This window comes from Schistocerca cancellata, chromosome 4 (genome assembly GCF_023864275.1).
Source record: "Schistocerca cancellata isolate TAMUIC-IGC-003103 chromosome 4, iqSchCanc2.1, whole genome shotgun sequence".
Lineage (NCBI taxonomy): Eukaryota > Metazoa > Arthropoda > Insecta > Orthoptera > Acrididae > Schistocerca > Schistocerca cancellata.
In genome coordinates, this window is record NC_064629.1 from 778,853,075 (window position 1) to 778,868,926 (window position 15,852).

Sequence of the window (15,852 nt, forward strand, 5' to 3'; positions counted from 1 at the left end):
TCATAACCAGCTGAAAGTTATCTAAAGCAGTGCAATTTATTTAATTATTGCTTCACATTTGTAACTATTTTTCTTCCTTCTCAATAAACAAAATTTAATATTATTGCTCATACATAATCATTAGCTAAATAATGTAATTACAAAAAAGCAACAACTTTCAAAAAGAAACTGTTCTCAGGAAATTATGACAATGGAAACTCCAGGATGTCGGGAAAAGGATTTTGCTCACTCACCTGATGGCAAATGATTTGCAGCAAATAAGTACACCGACAAAAAACTAGCCCGCTTCATACAACAAGTGAGTCACAAGTGGAAGCCACGTTGCCAACTTTTAACTTTTAAGCACAAAATACTGGCAGTATTGAGCTGCATGACTAAAAGCAAGTTGTTTATAGGTGTACAGCAATGGTGATATTGCCATACGGACGTATACAAGACATTACAATTGTTCGTGGTAGATGTGCAAAGCAATAACATGTCAGGGATCTCCTTTCACTGTATACACTACTGCTTATTGTTTCATTTATAACTTTAGCACATGTACAGAATTTCAGATAGTGTGAGTGGGGCTATACTGACCTGATTACTACTGCAGTTTGCCATAGGTGCTTTGCAGGTACCCCACACCCCACCAACATAAGATAAATACGCAGTGGCGTTCACAGTTGCAGAGCAGTCATATTGGATCTGTGCTACAGTGTGGTCATGTTGTGGACTGATAAACTCAGACACCTAATAGTCTTTACTGATAATGTATTTTTAAGTAGTAGCTCATTGCACCTGTTTCTTCGCACACTTCACTTCATATTTTTGACAATATCAGCACTTCCACCACCATAAGAGTAGTAGTATCAAAGAGCCCAAAGTAACAGAACGTAAATTAGGAATTCTAAACTTTGGCTATGCTGTGTATGTATATATGCATTTTCCAACCATATGGAGTTTTATCTGCAGGTCTCTGCATGTAGTACTAGTTTGAAAATTATTAACACTGTTCAAAATACATTACTGGTTTCATAATATGTACACTAACCACATTAATTCCAAACTTATCAGAACAAACTGCTTTAAAAATAAAGGTTTCCTGCAACTACAAAAATCATGACAGGTTACAAGAACATCCTGGAGCATAAGTATATAAATGTTAAATTTTGAAGATTTAAAACTGAAGTGGAAAGCTCTAGTAATACTGGACCTTTCTTCTAAAATATAGTGTGGCTGCTGGTCTAGTTTATTTCAAACATAATCCAGTCCTTTCCACAATAGTCATGCAATTATATTAGTTCCTAGACTGTGTCTAATATTTTACTTCTGTCCTGGGGCAAATAAAATTTCCATGGACAGAATATTTCTACTCACAACACAGTTTCAATATTTTCTGCATGAACTTCATACAAAAAGTTCAATTCAAAAACCAACTGTAGTAGTTAAGATCCTACATCACCTAGGCTGAAGCAGATTAGTCACAAATTTCATCCATCTCTTGGTAGTCAATACTAAAGGATAAAAGATTTCGACAAAATAAATTAGTAAAGCTATGTAATATGACAGAATCCAGGGAGGAGTGTTTTTGAGGGTGGGAGGGGGCAGGATGGGGGAGGAGGAAGGAGACAATCAACTAGAGTTACCCGATTATGAAACCAGTAGAAATGTATTAATCTACATTTTTCTAGACTATGACTTCTGCTTTTGAACTCAGCCCAAAAAACTAAATGAACAACTAAAACTTGAAAAACTGAACTACCGTCCCCGCAGTCATGTTGAAATAGGAGGAACATTTGTATGAGATGTTTGCCAGCACACATCAGCTTCACAACAGGCATCATTTTAATCATCAGTGAAACAGAACATACAATAAACAGCTAGGTCATAAATTAATAAATAAATAGTTACATATATACAAGATTACTATTTAACTAAGATAATCTATTCCTTCTTCAATTCAGGTGGAGCCCAGTTCATGTAAAACAGTCCAGAGTTCTTTGCCTGAAAAATAAAAAAGAAAGACTCAGAACGAAACAATGGTAATGAAAATTAATACTACTTTCCAAATAAAAATTATTCAGCACTATACTGTTCAACTGAACAGAAATTACAAAAAAACACTAGCTACCAGAAAGCAGTACTGCAATTGCTAAATATGTGCAAATATCTGCATTTGCAAATAATGAAGTCGATAAAGACTGTAGTAACAGAGTAAAACTAAATTTCATGTTGTCTAGAAGAAAGATGTGAGTTGAGGGAGCACACTGCACATATTTTTTCCGCCAAGTACACCATTTCACTTACTGTAGAAATGGTAATTTAAAATTTACAGGTACGACTGAAAATATTTTACTGTTGATGAAAATCAACGAAAGATTAATTCAGTCTTTACAAAAATACTGAACTCATTTAATCTTAAAACGCGGCTACTATTAACGGTATCAAAAAAAGTTTCTTTTTCTACCATAAAAAAAATTACTTACCACAAGCAATGAAAATGCGGCAAATACTACGCCACCGAATAAGTGCGTATTATATCTGCGTTGTTTCTCTTCGTAGTTCGCCTGCCAAGAGCCTTGCGGCACCGGTAAATCGTTCATAGATTGTGGCTTAAAGTCTGCTGGTGGATGGTAAGCCCTCGACACTCCTGGCAAAAAACATTAAATTAGCAAACCGCAAACCATTCGTACAGATCATTACTACTCCAGCTTCCTAAATTAGAACTATATTAATAAGACACTAAATCCGAAAATAAACACACAAATAACAAAACAAAATTACCCGAACGCAAGGAGCCAGATCTTGCTGCAACTTGTCCCAACTTATGCAACATTGTTTAACGATTTTACGTTCGCTTCGATAATTCTAAACACCTTTTACGGTACACTTCACCTACTTCTTCCCCACTTCGATTTCGCGACCAAAGACGACAGAAATACCTACGCAGAGATCAAGGAGGTTAGCCCCAGGGTAATGACAGTGCTGCCACACGTATAACAAGCTGTATTATCTAATACATGGATAACATGCATGAGTGTACCACGCCAACATCTTTGTCGATCCATGCTCAAGTCAGCTTGGATGGCCGTCTGGTATGACAGAAATATTGCTTCCCCTAGCACTGCACAAGCACTATAACAGCAGACGATAGGAGGTGTTAAAACAGGCAAAAAACTTTAATATTGCTAGAAATATTACATAAATTCTTAGTAAACAGCACAAACTGTCAAGGTTCTGCTACTTCCCCACCATAAGATGCACCTTGAGAAAGTACTTTCCACAACATACCTAACCTAAAAAATTTATTTTTTAAACGGAAATATGCTACCTGCAAACAGAATGCAAAACGGTCACAAAACTGCATCTCAGACATGATCCTGAAACAAACAATTGTCATTTTTGTGGCCTCTGTCACCTTTGTGAGGAGGTTAAGATGCGTAATTACTGACCAATATCTGCTAGCTTTATATGATGTCTTTCATAGCCATACAAGCTATGGATTAAGGCTCTGTGATCACTCATCAGGTTGTAAGGACATGCTACTACTGCAAAAGTAGGCAATAAGAATTATTACGTCGAGTAGTAGACAGGTGCACTACATCTCCTTAGTCATAAAATTGGGATAATGAATATTGACAGTCAGTTTGTAGTTGTAGTTGTTGTAGTAGTAGTAGTAGTAGTAGTAGTAGTAGTAGTAGTCGTAGTAGTAGTAGTAGTAGTAGTTTATTCATCCGTGAACAATACTCTACACAATACAAATGTGCATAGTAGACTACACAACATCAGACCGCACTGAAATAGCATGTACAACTTTGATTAATTACATTAATGTATGGGAAAGACTTTTTACATGGAATACACAGTTGATATTTAGATATAACGTATAATAATTCTAACACTTTTGTAGATATTATTTATTTAGATCATAGCAACAGTAAGATAAAAATTACTATTGTCACAGAGTACATAAATCTAATTATTTTGTATGGAGCTATTCCAGGTATTCGTTTACACTATAATAGCAGCTGGTCATTAAAAATTTAAATACTGATTCTTTAAATGAAGACAATTTTTTAATTTCTTTTATCTTTACCAATAGTTTGTTGTACAACCTTCATCCTTGTATGTTTGTTTGTTTCTGCGCCAAAGCCTTGTTAACTCTTTCAATATGAGTGGCATTGCACTTTCTTGTGTTGTAGGTATGTAGATTCGAGTTGGATTGGAAATCGTCAATATTTCTTTTTACATTAATTGCACTTTTTTGTATATAGAGGCACAGTAGGGATAGAACATTTAGCTGTTGAAATAATTGGTTTGAAGGAGTTAGCCTTGAACTGTTGGTAATTACTCTAACACATCGTTTTTGTGGGGTGAAGATGGTTTTGAGATTTTTGTTATTTTGACCCCAGAAGGTGATGCCGCAGGCAATAGCAGAATGTATAAGAAAAGTAAACAGTTCTGCTACATTCCCTACTACATACAAAGCTAATAACACGTAATGCAAAGCAAGCAGAGCTTAACTTATGAGAGAGATACAGCATGTGGGATTTCCAGTCTAAATTTTCGTCTATGTGTACACTTCAGAATTTTGTGGTAACAACTATCACAATTTCTTTATTTTGCATTATGAGATCCAGAGCAGAGTGTGACTTTGTTTTCCTGTAATGGATATAATTGGTTTTAGAGATATTTATGGTTAATTTCTTTATTTCAAACAAATTTTGCAGAAGTTGGCAATACCCGGTTTATGTCAGTTACTACAATGTTTGTGACATCCGCAAACAGCGTTATGTGGGTACCATTTACTGGAATGTTGATATCATTTATGTAAAGATGAAATAGGAGAGGACCTAGCACACTCCCCTGTGGTACCCCAATTGGCACAGTCTGAATATCCGATCTGTATACAATACTTTGGTTTTTACTGTCTGTTCTTGCAATTTCTACTACCTGTTTCCAATTATGTAGATATGACGGAAACCACTTTTTTGCCACTCCTCGTATACCGACATATTCTAATTTGTCTAGCAGGATATCATGTTGGTACATCCAAGATTATTCCTATCGTACTGTTGTTCATATCTGGCCCTGTAACAATATTTTCAATGAATTGGGTGATTGCTGACTCTGTACTCATTCCTTTGCGAAAGCCGTGTTGGTTTACAGACAATAGATTGAATTTCTCGAGATAATTTGTAATTCTGTTTTTCATGACTGTCTCTATTACTTTTGAAAATACCGATAATAAAGCTATAGGTCTATAGTTTCCCACTTCATGCATATTGCTCTTTTTATACAATGGTTTTACTTTTGCATTTTTAATCGTTGTGGATAGACTCCTTCTGACAACAATATGTTTATGATGTGTGAGAGTGGTTCTGATATGACACTAGCACATCTCGCCGTGACTGAACAAGGTACCTCGTCAATCCCTGAGGACATTTTATTTTTCATTGTTTTTATTATTTGATTAACGTCCAATTTGTTCATGGGAGGTAGCAATTGAATTAACACTTTGTTCTCCTGCAATTGATGTTCTACTAATCCTAGAACAATTTTTACTCAGATTGATTGGACTATATACGAAGTAGTCATTAACGTAATCTGCTAAAGTAAAATTTCTTACTACTGCACCTTGGTCATCTTTTAAAACAAAGTCATCTAGATTCCTAACATTTTGGCTTGGGCCTATTTCCTTTTTTACTATATTCCATATAGCTTTCGATTTGTTTGCTGACCCAGCAACTACACTGTCATTGTGCATTGTCTTGGCTTTTTAATCACCTTCCTGTAAATTTTCTTATATGTCTTAACAAAATCTGTGAAGTGTTCATCTTTGTTGTCTTTTTTTAGTTGACTGATAAGTTTTAGTGTTTCACTAGATACTCTAATAGCAGGTGTTATCCACTGGCTTGTGTTCTTAGGCATGACATTGACCTTTGTGAGCTTTTTTGGAAAACACATCTCAAATAGGGACATGAATGCACTAGAAAAAGCATTGAAAGATTCCTTGGTTGTTGTTTGTGCAAAGACATCTTCCCACGTTTCATTAGCTACCAACTGAATGAAAGTATTCACTTTTTCTGTACAGAAGTGCCTTTTGTATTCCCACTTATATTTTACTGCCTTGGGTACAGAGGAATTCATGTATGCCAATAGTGTATTGTGATCCGAAAGACCTAAGTTTACATTTAGTGCCTCAGTGATACCATTACCCATATTTGTGAAAATATTGTCTAAAAGAGAAGATGACAGTTCTGTTATTCTGGTGGCATCTGTAAAGAGTGGTTTCATGTGTAAGATGCTTAGTACACTCAGCAGCTCTTTTTTCATCACTTTCAATTAACAGGTTAACATTAAAATCGCCACATAACAATAATTTCACTTCATTACTGTAAAAAGTGTTCAATGCTGATCCTATTTTTTGAAGAATATGTTTTTGTCACCCAGTGGTGATCTATATATTGTTATGACAACTAGTTTTCCAGTCTTCTCCTCAGTTTTTAACTCTATGCCACATGATTCAAAATGTTTTTCTGTATGTAGATGGTCCAGTTCTGTTTTCACTTTGAACTGCAGTCCTACTCTAGAGTAAATGCATACCCCACCATTTTTAAAAACACTTTGGCGATAATAATTGTGTTTTTGTGTTTCCTTAACGTTAAAGAAAATTTAGATTCTTTCAGTAGGAGGAATGAGATACACACACACACACACACACACACACACACAACACCTGGAACGAAAAGAACATAAACGTTGATGGTCCAAAACGAAAGATGGCTTTACAATTACCCTGAGAATGTTCAGATCACTATCCATAAAAGAACAGGTCCAACCATTTTCAACAAAAAATCAAGAAACGCAAAACTAGTAGTAGTAGTAGCTTTATTCATCCGTAGATCTCTTTCTACAAATATATAGGACATGTCAATGTTTTTGCAACTTTAGACCAATTTAAGATAAAATAATTAGTATACACATACATTTATAGACTTCTAGTTAGAAACAATCATTAGATTTACTCCTGGTATACAATACTTTTTTTTACAAATAACTTATTAAATAATGTAATGCCACACTGGTCACTCATATCTCACTATCAGTCACTGCACACACTATACACACATTGTTTTATAACACTTCACTCCCTACACACACACACACACACACACAAACACACACACACACACACACACACACACACACACACACACATAATCACACTGGTGATCTGTGGGCCGTTTTCGGTACTGCAACTTCCCATTTGCTATTGTGAAAAACTGAGACTGCATCCCTCTCTAATGAGTAAGATGTTGAGCTCAGAAAGAGCGAGAGGGTTTAGTATTGTGCTATGCATAGCTTCGGGGTAAGGATTTCTAGAAAGGAGAAAAGAAGGAAAAAACAAACTATGGAGGTGTTATGTGGAATGTTGGATGTTTTATAATCATTTTTATTATTTATTTGTATAACTTTTTTTTATCAAACACCTATTCTGTTTTATCTAAGTAATCCTTCAATGTATAAAATGTACTGCATAACAAGTACTTTTAGCTGCCTTTTTAAATAAGTGTATTTTTGAAATTTCTTTAATCTCTTTTGGTAATTTATTGTACAGTTTTATTCCCCAGGGGTGAAAATGCTGTTTTATGTTTATATTTTCTTCGTAAATGTAAATTGAGTCTAGCTCTTGTTTTATGGCCATGGACAGAGCTGTTTGTGCAGTAATTACCAGTTTTATTTTCATGTGTACAACTCACTGGTAAATGTATTCACATAGAGCAGTTAAAATCCCCAATGTTTTGAACAGATCTTTACAATGTGCTCGACTAGTATTTTTGATTATTATTCTTATCGCTCTTTTCTGGAGCTTGAAAATTGTGTTCATATTTTGTGCATTTGTTCCCCAACAAAGAATGCCATAGCTAAGAATTGAGTGTACATATGAATAATATGTAACTAAAAGACATTCCATGTTACACACTGACAATAGGGCTCTAAGGGCATAACATGCTGATGACATTCTGTTTGCAAGTACCTTTGTGTGTCCACACCACTTCAACTGAGAATCAATATTCATTCCTAGAAATTTTGCATTTGTTACACAGTCTATAGAGGTGCCATCTACATTTAATTTAACGTTGTCATTTTTCCTTCTCAAACTAAAAACGTGGCATTAGTTTTCTGTAAGCTCAATGTCACTTGATTGCTTATTACCAATCATAAACTTCGTTTAGAGTTTCATTTGCTTTCTCTGCAGGAGTTCTCTTGTTTTCTCAGTGACTACAATATTGCTGTCATCAGCGAAGAGAATTTTTTCACCATGAGTAAAACTCCTGGGAAAGGCATTGATGTATATCAGGAATAGTATTGGTCCTAATATGCTACCTTGCAGAACACCTATACTAATCTATTTTGGTGTGTTTTACCAAATGTTTAGATCTATTTGAAATATGTGTTATCTCTGTTCTTTGTACCCTATCTGCTAGGTATGATCGAAGCCAATCATTAGCTACCCCTCTTACTCCTAATGCTTCTAATTTATTTAATATAATCTTATGGTCGACTGTATCAAAGGCCTTAGAAAGATCCAAAAATATGCTTGTGAAACATTCATCTTTATCAAGAGCATCAAGTGCAATTTTTTTTTATTCTACTATGGCTGACTCCATATTTTTGCCACTTCGGGAACCAAACTGTGATTCTCTTAAAAGATTCTATTTATTCAGGTAATTCATTAATCTGTCTTTCAGAATTTCTCCTATTATATTTGAGAATGGTGACAGCGGGGAACTTGTCCAGTAATATTCTATGTCTTTTGCATTACCTTTCTTAAGCAAAGGTACAACTCCTGACTGTTTTAACTGCTCTGGAAATGTCTCTGATGTGAAAGATTCATTTATTATATTTGTTAAGGGGCCTTGTACAAACTATAAGAAAACTTGGAAATAACTGGGGATTTACTTCAGGTGAACAGTTGGAAGCTACAGGCTCTTGTATAATGGAAATTGTTAACACCCCAACACAATGTGAGAGTGATGAGAATGATGAGGTCGAGACTGTAGAGCTGATGAGTCACACTGATGGCTTCGCTGCACTTGAGTTTGTTAGTTTTGCCTTAGGGCGCAAAAAACAACTGGATTTATACGCTGCACTTGAGCTCACCAATTTCTTTTTCCCACGTGAATTTCAATAGTTCGAGTTTACAATAGTTCAAGACAGTCCCATATATATTGTAACAGAAATATATGATTAAAATGTAGCTTCTGTACATAGAAGGATCAGGAACAAATGCAAATACTGTTCAAAACATTTAAAAGTACATATAGAAACAAAATAGGATATGTATTTAAGGTCTTGTCCTCTGTCATACCTTTAATGTACACAAATCTACCTGATTCATAAGTCACCAGAAACGAAATTACACCAACAAAACAGTTGTAAAAATATTAATTTTGCAAATTATTGTATGTAGCGAAAATTTTTATAAAAAAAGCCATTGTTTTTATGTCACCAGAAGCAAACAGCTTTTAAACAAACCCACATGAAATTGTTGATTAAAAACAAAAATTATTGTAAAAAAAGTATTGCCAAAACAAATTTGTTACTAATAAGCCACTAATTCATTACATCGTTGTTATTATTTCCTCACAATTTGATGATAAAATTATTGCTCATAATAATTTGTTTATAACAAACCTGAACCTCTCCCCATGATGCACACAAACGAAGAGGCCTTCACAATTCAGAAAGTGACAAAGGATGAGGAGGAGAAAGGGGAGCTCGACTCTTATTGATCCAGAGGAAGTGGGAGGCGTTCTCCGCCTACATCTACATCTACATGGATAATCCGCAAATCAGACTTAAGTGCCTGGCAGAGGGTTCACCGAATCACCTTCACAATTCTCTATTATTCCAATCTCGTACAGTGTGCGAAAAGAATGAACACCTATATCTTTCTGTATGCGCTCTGATTTCCCTTATTTTATCATGGTGATCGTTTATCCCTATGTAGGTCGGTGTCAACAAAATATTTTCACATTTGGTGGAGAAAGTTGGTGATTGGAATTTCGTGAGAAGATTCCGCCACAACAAAAAACGCTTTTCTTTTAATGAAGTCCAGCCCAAATCCTGTATCATTTCTGTGACACTCTCTCCCATATTTCGCGATAATACAAAACGTGCTGCCCTTCTTTGAACTTTTTCAATGTACTCCATCAGTCCTATCTGGTAAGGATCGAACAACGCACAGCAGTATTGTAAAAGAGGACGGACAAGTGTAGTGTAGGCAGTCCATTATAATTATCCGGGCTGTTATGCCGTGGTCGGTTGATGAATTCTGTGTCGATTCCCAACGTTTCGTCTCCGACTGCGGGAGACATCTTCAAGGGGGTCCGTAGCTCAATGGAAGGTCCAACACACCCACTGGCTCGCTACTGACTGCCGCTAAATTCCGTGTCCGCGCGCTCCCACGCCGCGGCGTGACGTCACGTGTTTTGAAAACGTCAGTGAAATTGGCCGCTGTCCGTCGCCGTCGATCGCCGTTGCCATCACCCAGTAGTGGGCGGGTGGTACACATCTTCTTTAACACCGGCATCCATATGCCGTTTAATTTCACACCCTCCTCCTTACGGTTGAAATTATTTGGGTGTTTAGCGATTTCGATTGCCTCCCTGTAGAGCCTTTCGTAATATCCGCTTGTGGCCGCTAGTACTTGCATCTCCTCGAAACGAATATTGTGGTTCCCTGACTGGAAAGCATGCTCCGCAACAGCTGATCGTTCCGTTTCTCCTCTTCTGCAATTTCCCTTATGCTCTTCCAAACGTTTAGAAACAGTTCTTTTAGTGGTACCCACATAAACATCACCACAGCTGCATGGGATCCTATACACTCCAGCTTTTTCCAGTGGTTTGCGAGCGTCCTTGGCAGGCTTAAGGTATTCCTGTATCTTCCTGGTGGGCTTGTAAATTACGGTAATATTCCACTTCGTCAAGATCCTCCCTATTCTTTCCGTTACATTTTTAACAAACGGCAGGAAAACCTTAGATTTTGCAGCAGCCTGTACGTCAGTATGATTTCTGCGTGGCTGCCTCAACGCACGTTTTATTTCGGCGGACGAATATCCGTTCTTCATTAGTGTATTGTGGAGACGTTCCATCTCAGCGTCGAGCAACTCAGGTTCACAAATATTTTTAGCTCTGTCCGCTAACGTCTTGATAACACCCCGCTTCTGTTGTGGGTGGTGGTTCGAATCCCGGTGCAAATAACGGTCCGTGTGCGTGGGTTTGCGGTATACTGAGTGGCCCAAACTACCATTTTCGCTTCTAAAAAGCGAACTTGCCATCTACCTCCTCCTCCATTGTAAACTGAATTCTCGAGTTTATACTGTTCAGATGTTCGTGGAACCGGCTTAGTTCCTCCCTACCATGTCTCCACAGCACAAACGTGTCATCCACGTATCGGAACCATACATTTGGTTTTTTGCTGGCAGTACCTAAGGCCTGTTCTTCGAATTTCTCCATAAAGAAGTTCGCAATTACGGGACTTAGGGGGCTTCCCATAGCCACGCCATCCGTTTGTTCATAAAACTGTTCATTCCACTTGAAGTATGTGGTCGTCAAACAACACTTAAACAGTTCTGAAATATCGTCAGGAAAAATTCGATCCAGCTGTTCAATACATCATTAAGTGGAACCATGGTAAACAGCGATACCACATCGAAGCTGACCAATATGTCCTCCGGCTGGACCACTATGCCATTCAATCTGCTGATGAAATGTGTCGAATTCTTTATATAAGAGTCCGAACCGCCCACATGTGGTTTTAGCAGCGTAGTCAAAAACTTGGCTAACGAGTAGGTGGGCGAACCAATGGCACTTAGTATCGGTCTTAACGGCACATTTTATTTATGAATTTTGGGCAATCCATAAAGCCTCGGTGGTAGCGCAGCCGAATTGCAGAGACCTTTCTGTACACTCTCTTCAATGGAAGACTTTTTTATTAACCACGACACAGTTCTGAGAACGCTGTTAGTGGGGTCCTTATTCAGCTTCCTATACGCTTGCGGATCCAGTAGATCAGTAATTTTACTCCGATAGTCGGCCACATCCATAACCACCGTTGCGCTTCCTTTGTCAGCTGGAAGAACCAAAACGGAACGATCAGCTGTTGCGGAGCATGCTTTCCAGCCAGGGAACCACAATATTCGTTTCTAGGAGACGCAAGTACTAGCGGCCACAAGCGGATATTACGAAAAGCTCTACAGGGAGGCAATCGAAATCGCTAAACACCCAAATAATTTCAACCGTAAGGAGGAGGGTGTGAAATTAAACGGCATATGGATGCCGGTGTTAAAGAAGATGTGTACCACCCGCCCACTACTGGGTGATGGCAACGGCGAGCGACGGCGACGGACAGCGGCCAATTTCACTGACGTTTTCAAAACACGTGACGTCACGCCGCGGCGTGGGAGCGCGCGGACACGGAATTTAGCGGCAGTCAGTAGCGAGCCAGTGGGTGTGTTGGACCTTCCATTGAGCTACTTTAATGGGAGATGCTTATAACAGTTTCCACAACGAAACTTTGTCTCGAAACCTGTCAGAAAATCCAAAGAGATTCTGGTCGTATGTGAAGTATGTTAGTGGCAAGAAACAATCAATGCCTTCTCTGCGTGGTGGGAATAGAGATACTATCGAACACAATGTTGCCAAAGCAGAGTTACTAAACACAGCCTACTCAACACAGCCTTCCATTGAGCGCGCGGACACGGAATTTAGCGGCAGTCAGTAGCGAGCCAGTGGGTGTGTTGGACCTTCCACTGAGCTACAGACCCCCTTGAAGATGTCTCCCGCAGTCGGAGACGAAACGTTGGGAATCGACACAGAATTCATCAACCGACCACGGCATAACAGCCCGGATAATTATAATGGTCATGATATTTCCGGCCGTGAAAGTCTACATTTTAGTATCAGTGTAGGCAGTCTCTTTAGTAGATCTTTTACATTTTCTAAGTGTCCTGACAATAAAACGCAGTATTTGGTTAGCCTTTCCCACAACATTTTCTGTGTGTTCCTTCCAGTTTAAGTTGTTTGTAATTGAAATACCTAGGTATTTAGCTGAATTTATGGCTTTTAGATTAGACTGATATATCGTGTAACCAAAGTGTAACGAATTCCTTTTAGCACTCATGTGGATGACCTCACACTTTTCGTTATTTAGGGTCAACTGCAAATTTTTGGACCATTCAGATATCTTTTCTAAATCGTTTATGCAATTTGTTTTGATCTTCTGATGACTTTATTAGTCGATAAACGACAGCGTCATCCGCAAACAACTTAAGATGGCTGCTCAGATTGTCCCCAGAATCGTTTATTAGATAAGGACAAGCAAAGGGCCTAAAATAATACCTTGGGGAACGCCAGAAATGGAGCTAATGCATCAGCATGCTCCGAAAGGAACCTAATTCGTAATCAGTCTGGACCAGAAGGCTTGCTATTAATAAGTGATTTAAGTTGCTACTCCGAGGATATTAACTTCAATGGTACTCATGTTGGCAGCTATTCTCGATTCGAATTCTGGAATATTTACTTCGTCTCCTTTTGTGAGGGTATTTCGGAAGGCTGTGTTACTGTTTTACTCGATGACTTTCCGTCAGTTACTACGAACTGTGACCTCTGTGACAGGAAATCACAAATCCAGTCACATAACTGAGACGCTATTCCCTAAGCATGCAATTTCACTACAAGCCGCTTGTGTGGTACAATATCAAAGGCCTTCTGGAAATCCAGAAATATGGAATCGATCTGAAATCCCTTGTCAATAGCACTCAACACTCCATGTGTGTAAAGAGCTAGTTGAGTTTCGCAGGAACGATGTTTTCTAAACCCATATTAACTTTGTGTCAATAGACCAATTTCTTCAACGTAATTCATAATGTTTGAACACAATATATGTTCCAGAATCCTGCTGCACATCGACGTTAACGATATGGGCCTGTAATTTAGTGGATTACTCTTACTACCTTTCTTGAATACTGGTGTGACCTGTACAACTTTCCAGTCTTTGGGTACAGATCTTTCGTCGAGCGAACAGTTGTATATGATTGTTAAGTATGGAGCTAATGCATCAGCATGCTCCGAAAGGAACCTAATTCGTAATCAGTCTGGACCAGAAAACTTGCTATTACTAAGTGATTTAAGTTGCTACTCCGAGGATATTAACTTCAATGGTACTCATGTTGGCAGCTATTCTCGATTCGAATTCTGGAATATTTACTTCGTCTCCTTTTGTGAAGGTATTTCGGAAGGCTGTGTTTAGTAACTCTGCTTTGGCAGCATTGTGTTCGATAGTATCTCTATTCCCACCACGCAGAGAAGGCATTGATTGTTTCTTGCCACTAACATACTTCACATACGACCAGAATCTCTTTGGATTTTCTGACAGGTTTCGAGACAAAGTTTCGTTGTGGAAACTGTTATAAGCATCCCCCATTAAAGTCCGTGCTAAATTTCGAGCTTCTGTAAAAGATCGCCAATCCTGAGGATTTTGCATCTGTTTAAATTTGGCATGTTTGTTTCGTTGTGTCTGAAACAGTGTTCTGACCTGTTTTGTGTACCAAGGAGGATCAACTCCGTCGTTTGTTAATTTATTTGTTATAAATCTCTCAATTGCTGCCGACACTATTTCTTTGAATTCAAGCTACATCTGGTCTACACTTACATTATTAATTTGGAATGAGTGGAGATTGTCTCTCAGGAAGGCGTCAAGTGAATTTTAATCTGCTTTTTTGAATAGGTATATATTTACTTATGTTTGGAGGATTTGGGTATTACAACATTCAATCTCGCTACAACAACCCTGTGTTCACTAATCACTGTATCGGTTTTGATGCTTGTTATTAACTCAGGATTACTTGTTGCTAAGAGGTCAAGTGTGTTTTCATAACCGTTTACTATTTTTGTAGGCTCATGAACTAACTGCTCGAAATAATGTTCAGAGAATGCGTTTAGCACAATTTCGAATGATATTTTATGTGTACCTCTGGAATTAAACATGTATTTTCGCCAACGTATCGAGGGTAAATTAGAGTCACCAACAATTATTATTGTATGAGACGGGTACGTGTTTGAAATCAAACTCAAGTTTTCTTTGAACCTTTCAGTAACTGTATCATCTGAATTGGGAGGTCGGTAAAAGGATCCAATTATTATTTTATTCCCTTTGCCAACAATGACCTCTGCACATACTAACTCACAGGAAGTATCTATTTCGATTTCGCGACAAGTTAAATTACTTCTAACAGCAACAAACACGCTACTGCCAACCATGTTTACCCTATCCTTTCGGAACACCATTAGGTTCTTCGCAAAAATTTCGGCTGAACTTATATCCGGATTTAGCCAGCTTTCAGTGCCTATAACGATATGACCATCAGTGCTTTCTATTAGCGCTTGGAGCTCTGGTACTTTCCCAACACAGCTACGACCATTTACAACTACGTTCTTCCTGTTTTCAGCCTGCACCCTTTGTGACTGAAGTCCTTCTTGTGTTTCCCCGAGACCCTCTAATCAAAAAAACTGCCCAGTCCACGCCACACAGCCCCTGCTACCTGTGTAGTAGCCTCCTGCGTATAGTGGACACCTGACCTATTCAGCGGAACCCGAAACCCAACCACCCTTGGTGCAATTCAATGAATCTGCAGCCTACACGGTCGCAGAACCGTCTGAGCCTCTGATTCAAACCCTCCACTCAGCTCTGTACCAGAGGTCCGCAATCGGTCTTGTCGGCTATGCTGCAAATGGTCAGCTCTGCTTTCATCTCGCAGGCAAGACTGGCAGCCTTTTCACTTCTGTTACATGCTCGAAACCA

The 15,852-nt window shown here is 38.3% G+C and overlaps 1 protein-coding gene across 1 annotated transcript; it reads right to left on the reverse strand.

The window, feature by feature from the left end:
• Positions 1 to 1,809: 1,809 nt before the first annotated feature.
• LOC126183455 (uncharacterized) lies at positions 1,810 to 2,935 on the reverse strand. Its single transcript, XM_049925451.1, has 3 exons — positions 2,767 to 2,935; positions 2,469 to 2,632; positions 1,810 to 1,986 (listed from the first exon to the last, which is right to left on the reverse strand). Exons 1-3 carry the CDS (start codon positions 2,816 to 2,818, stop codon positions 1,927 to 1,929), a joined length of 276 nt encoding a protein of 91 aa, XP_049781408.1. The 5' UTR covers positions 2,819 to 2,935; the 3' UTR covers positions 1,810 to 1,926.
• Positions 2,936 to 15,852: the final 12,917 nt, after the last annotated feature.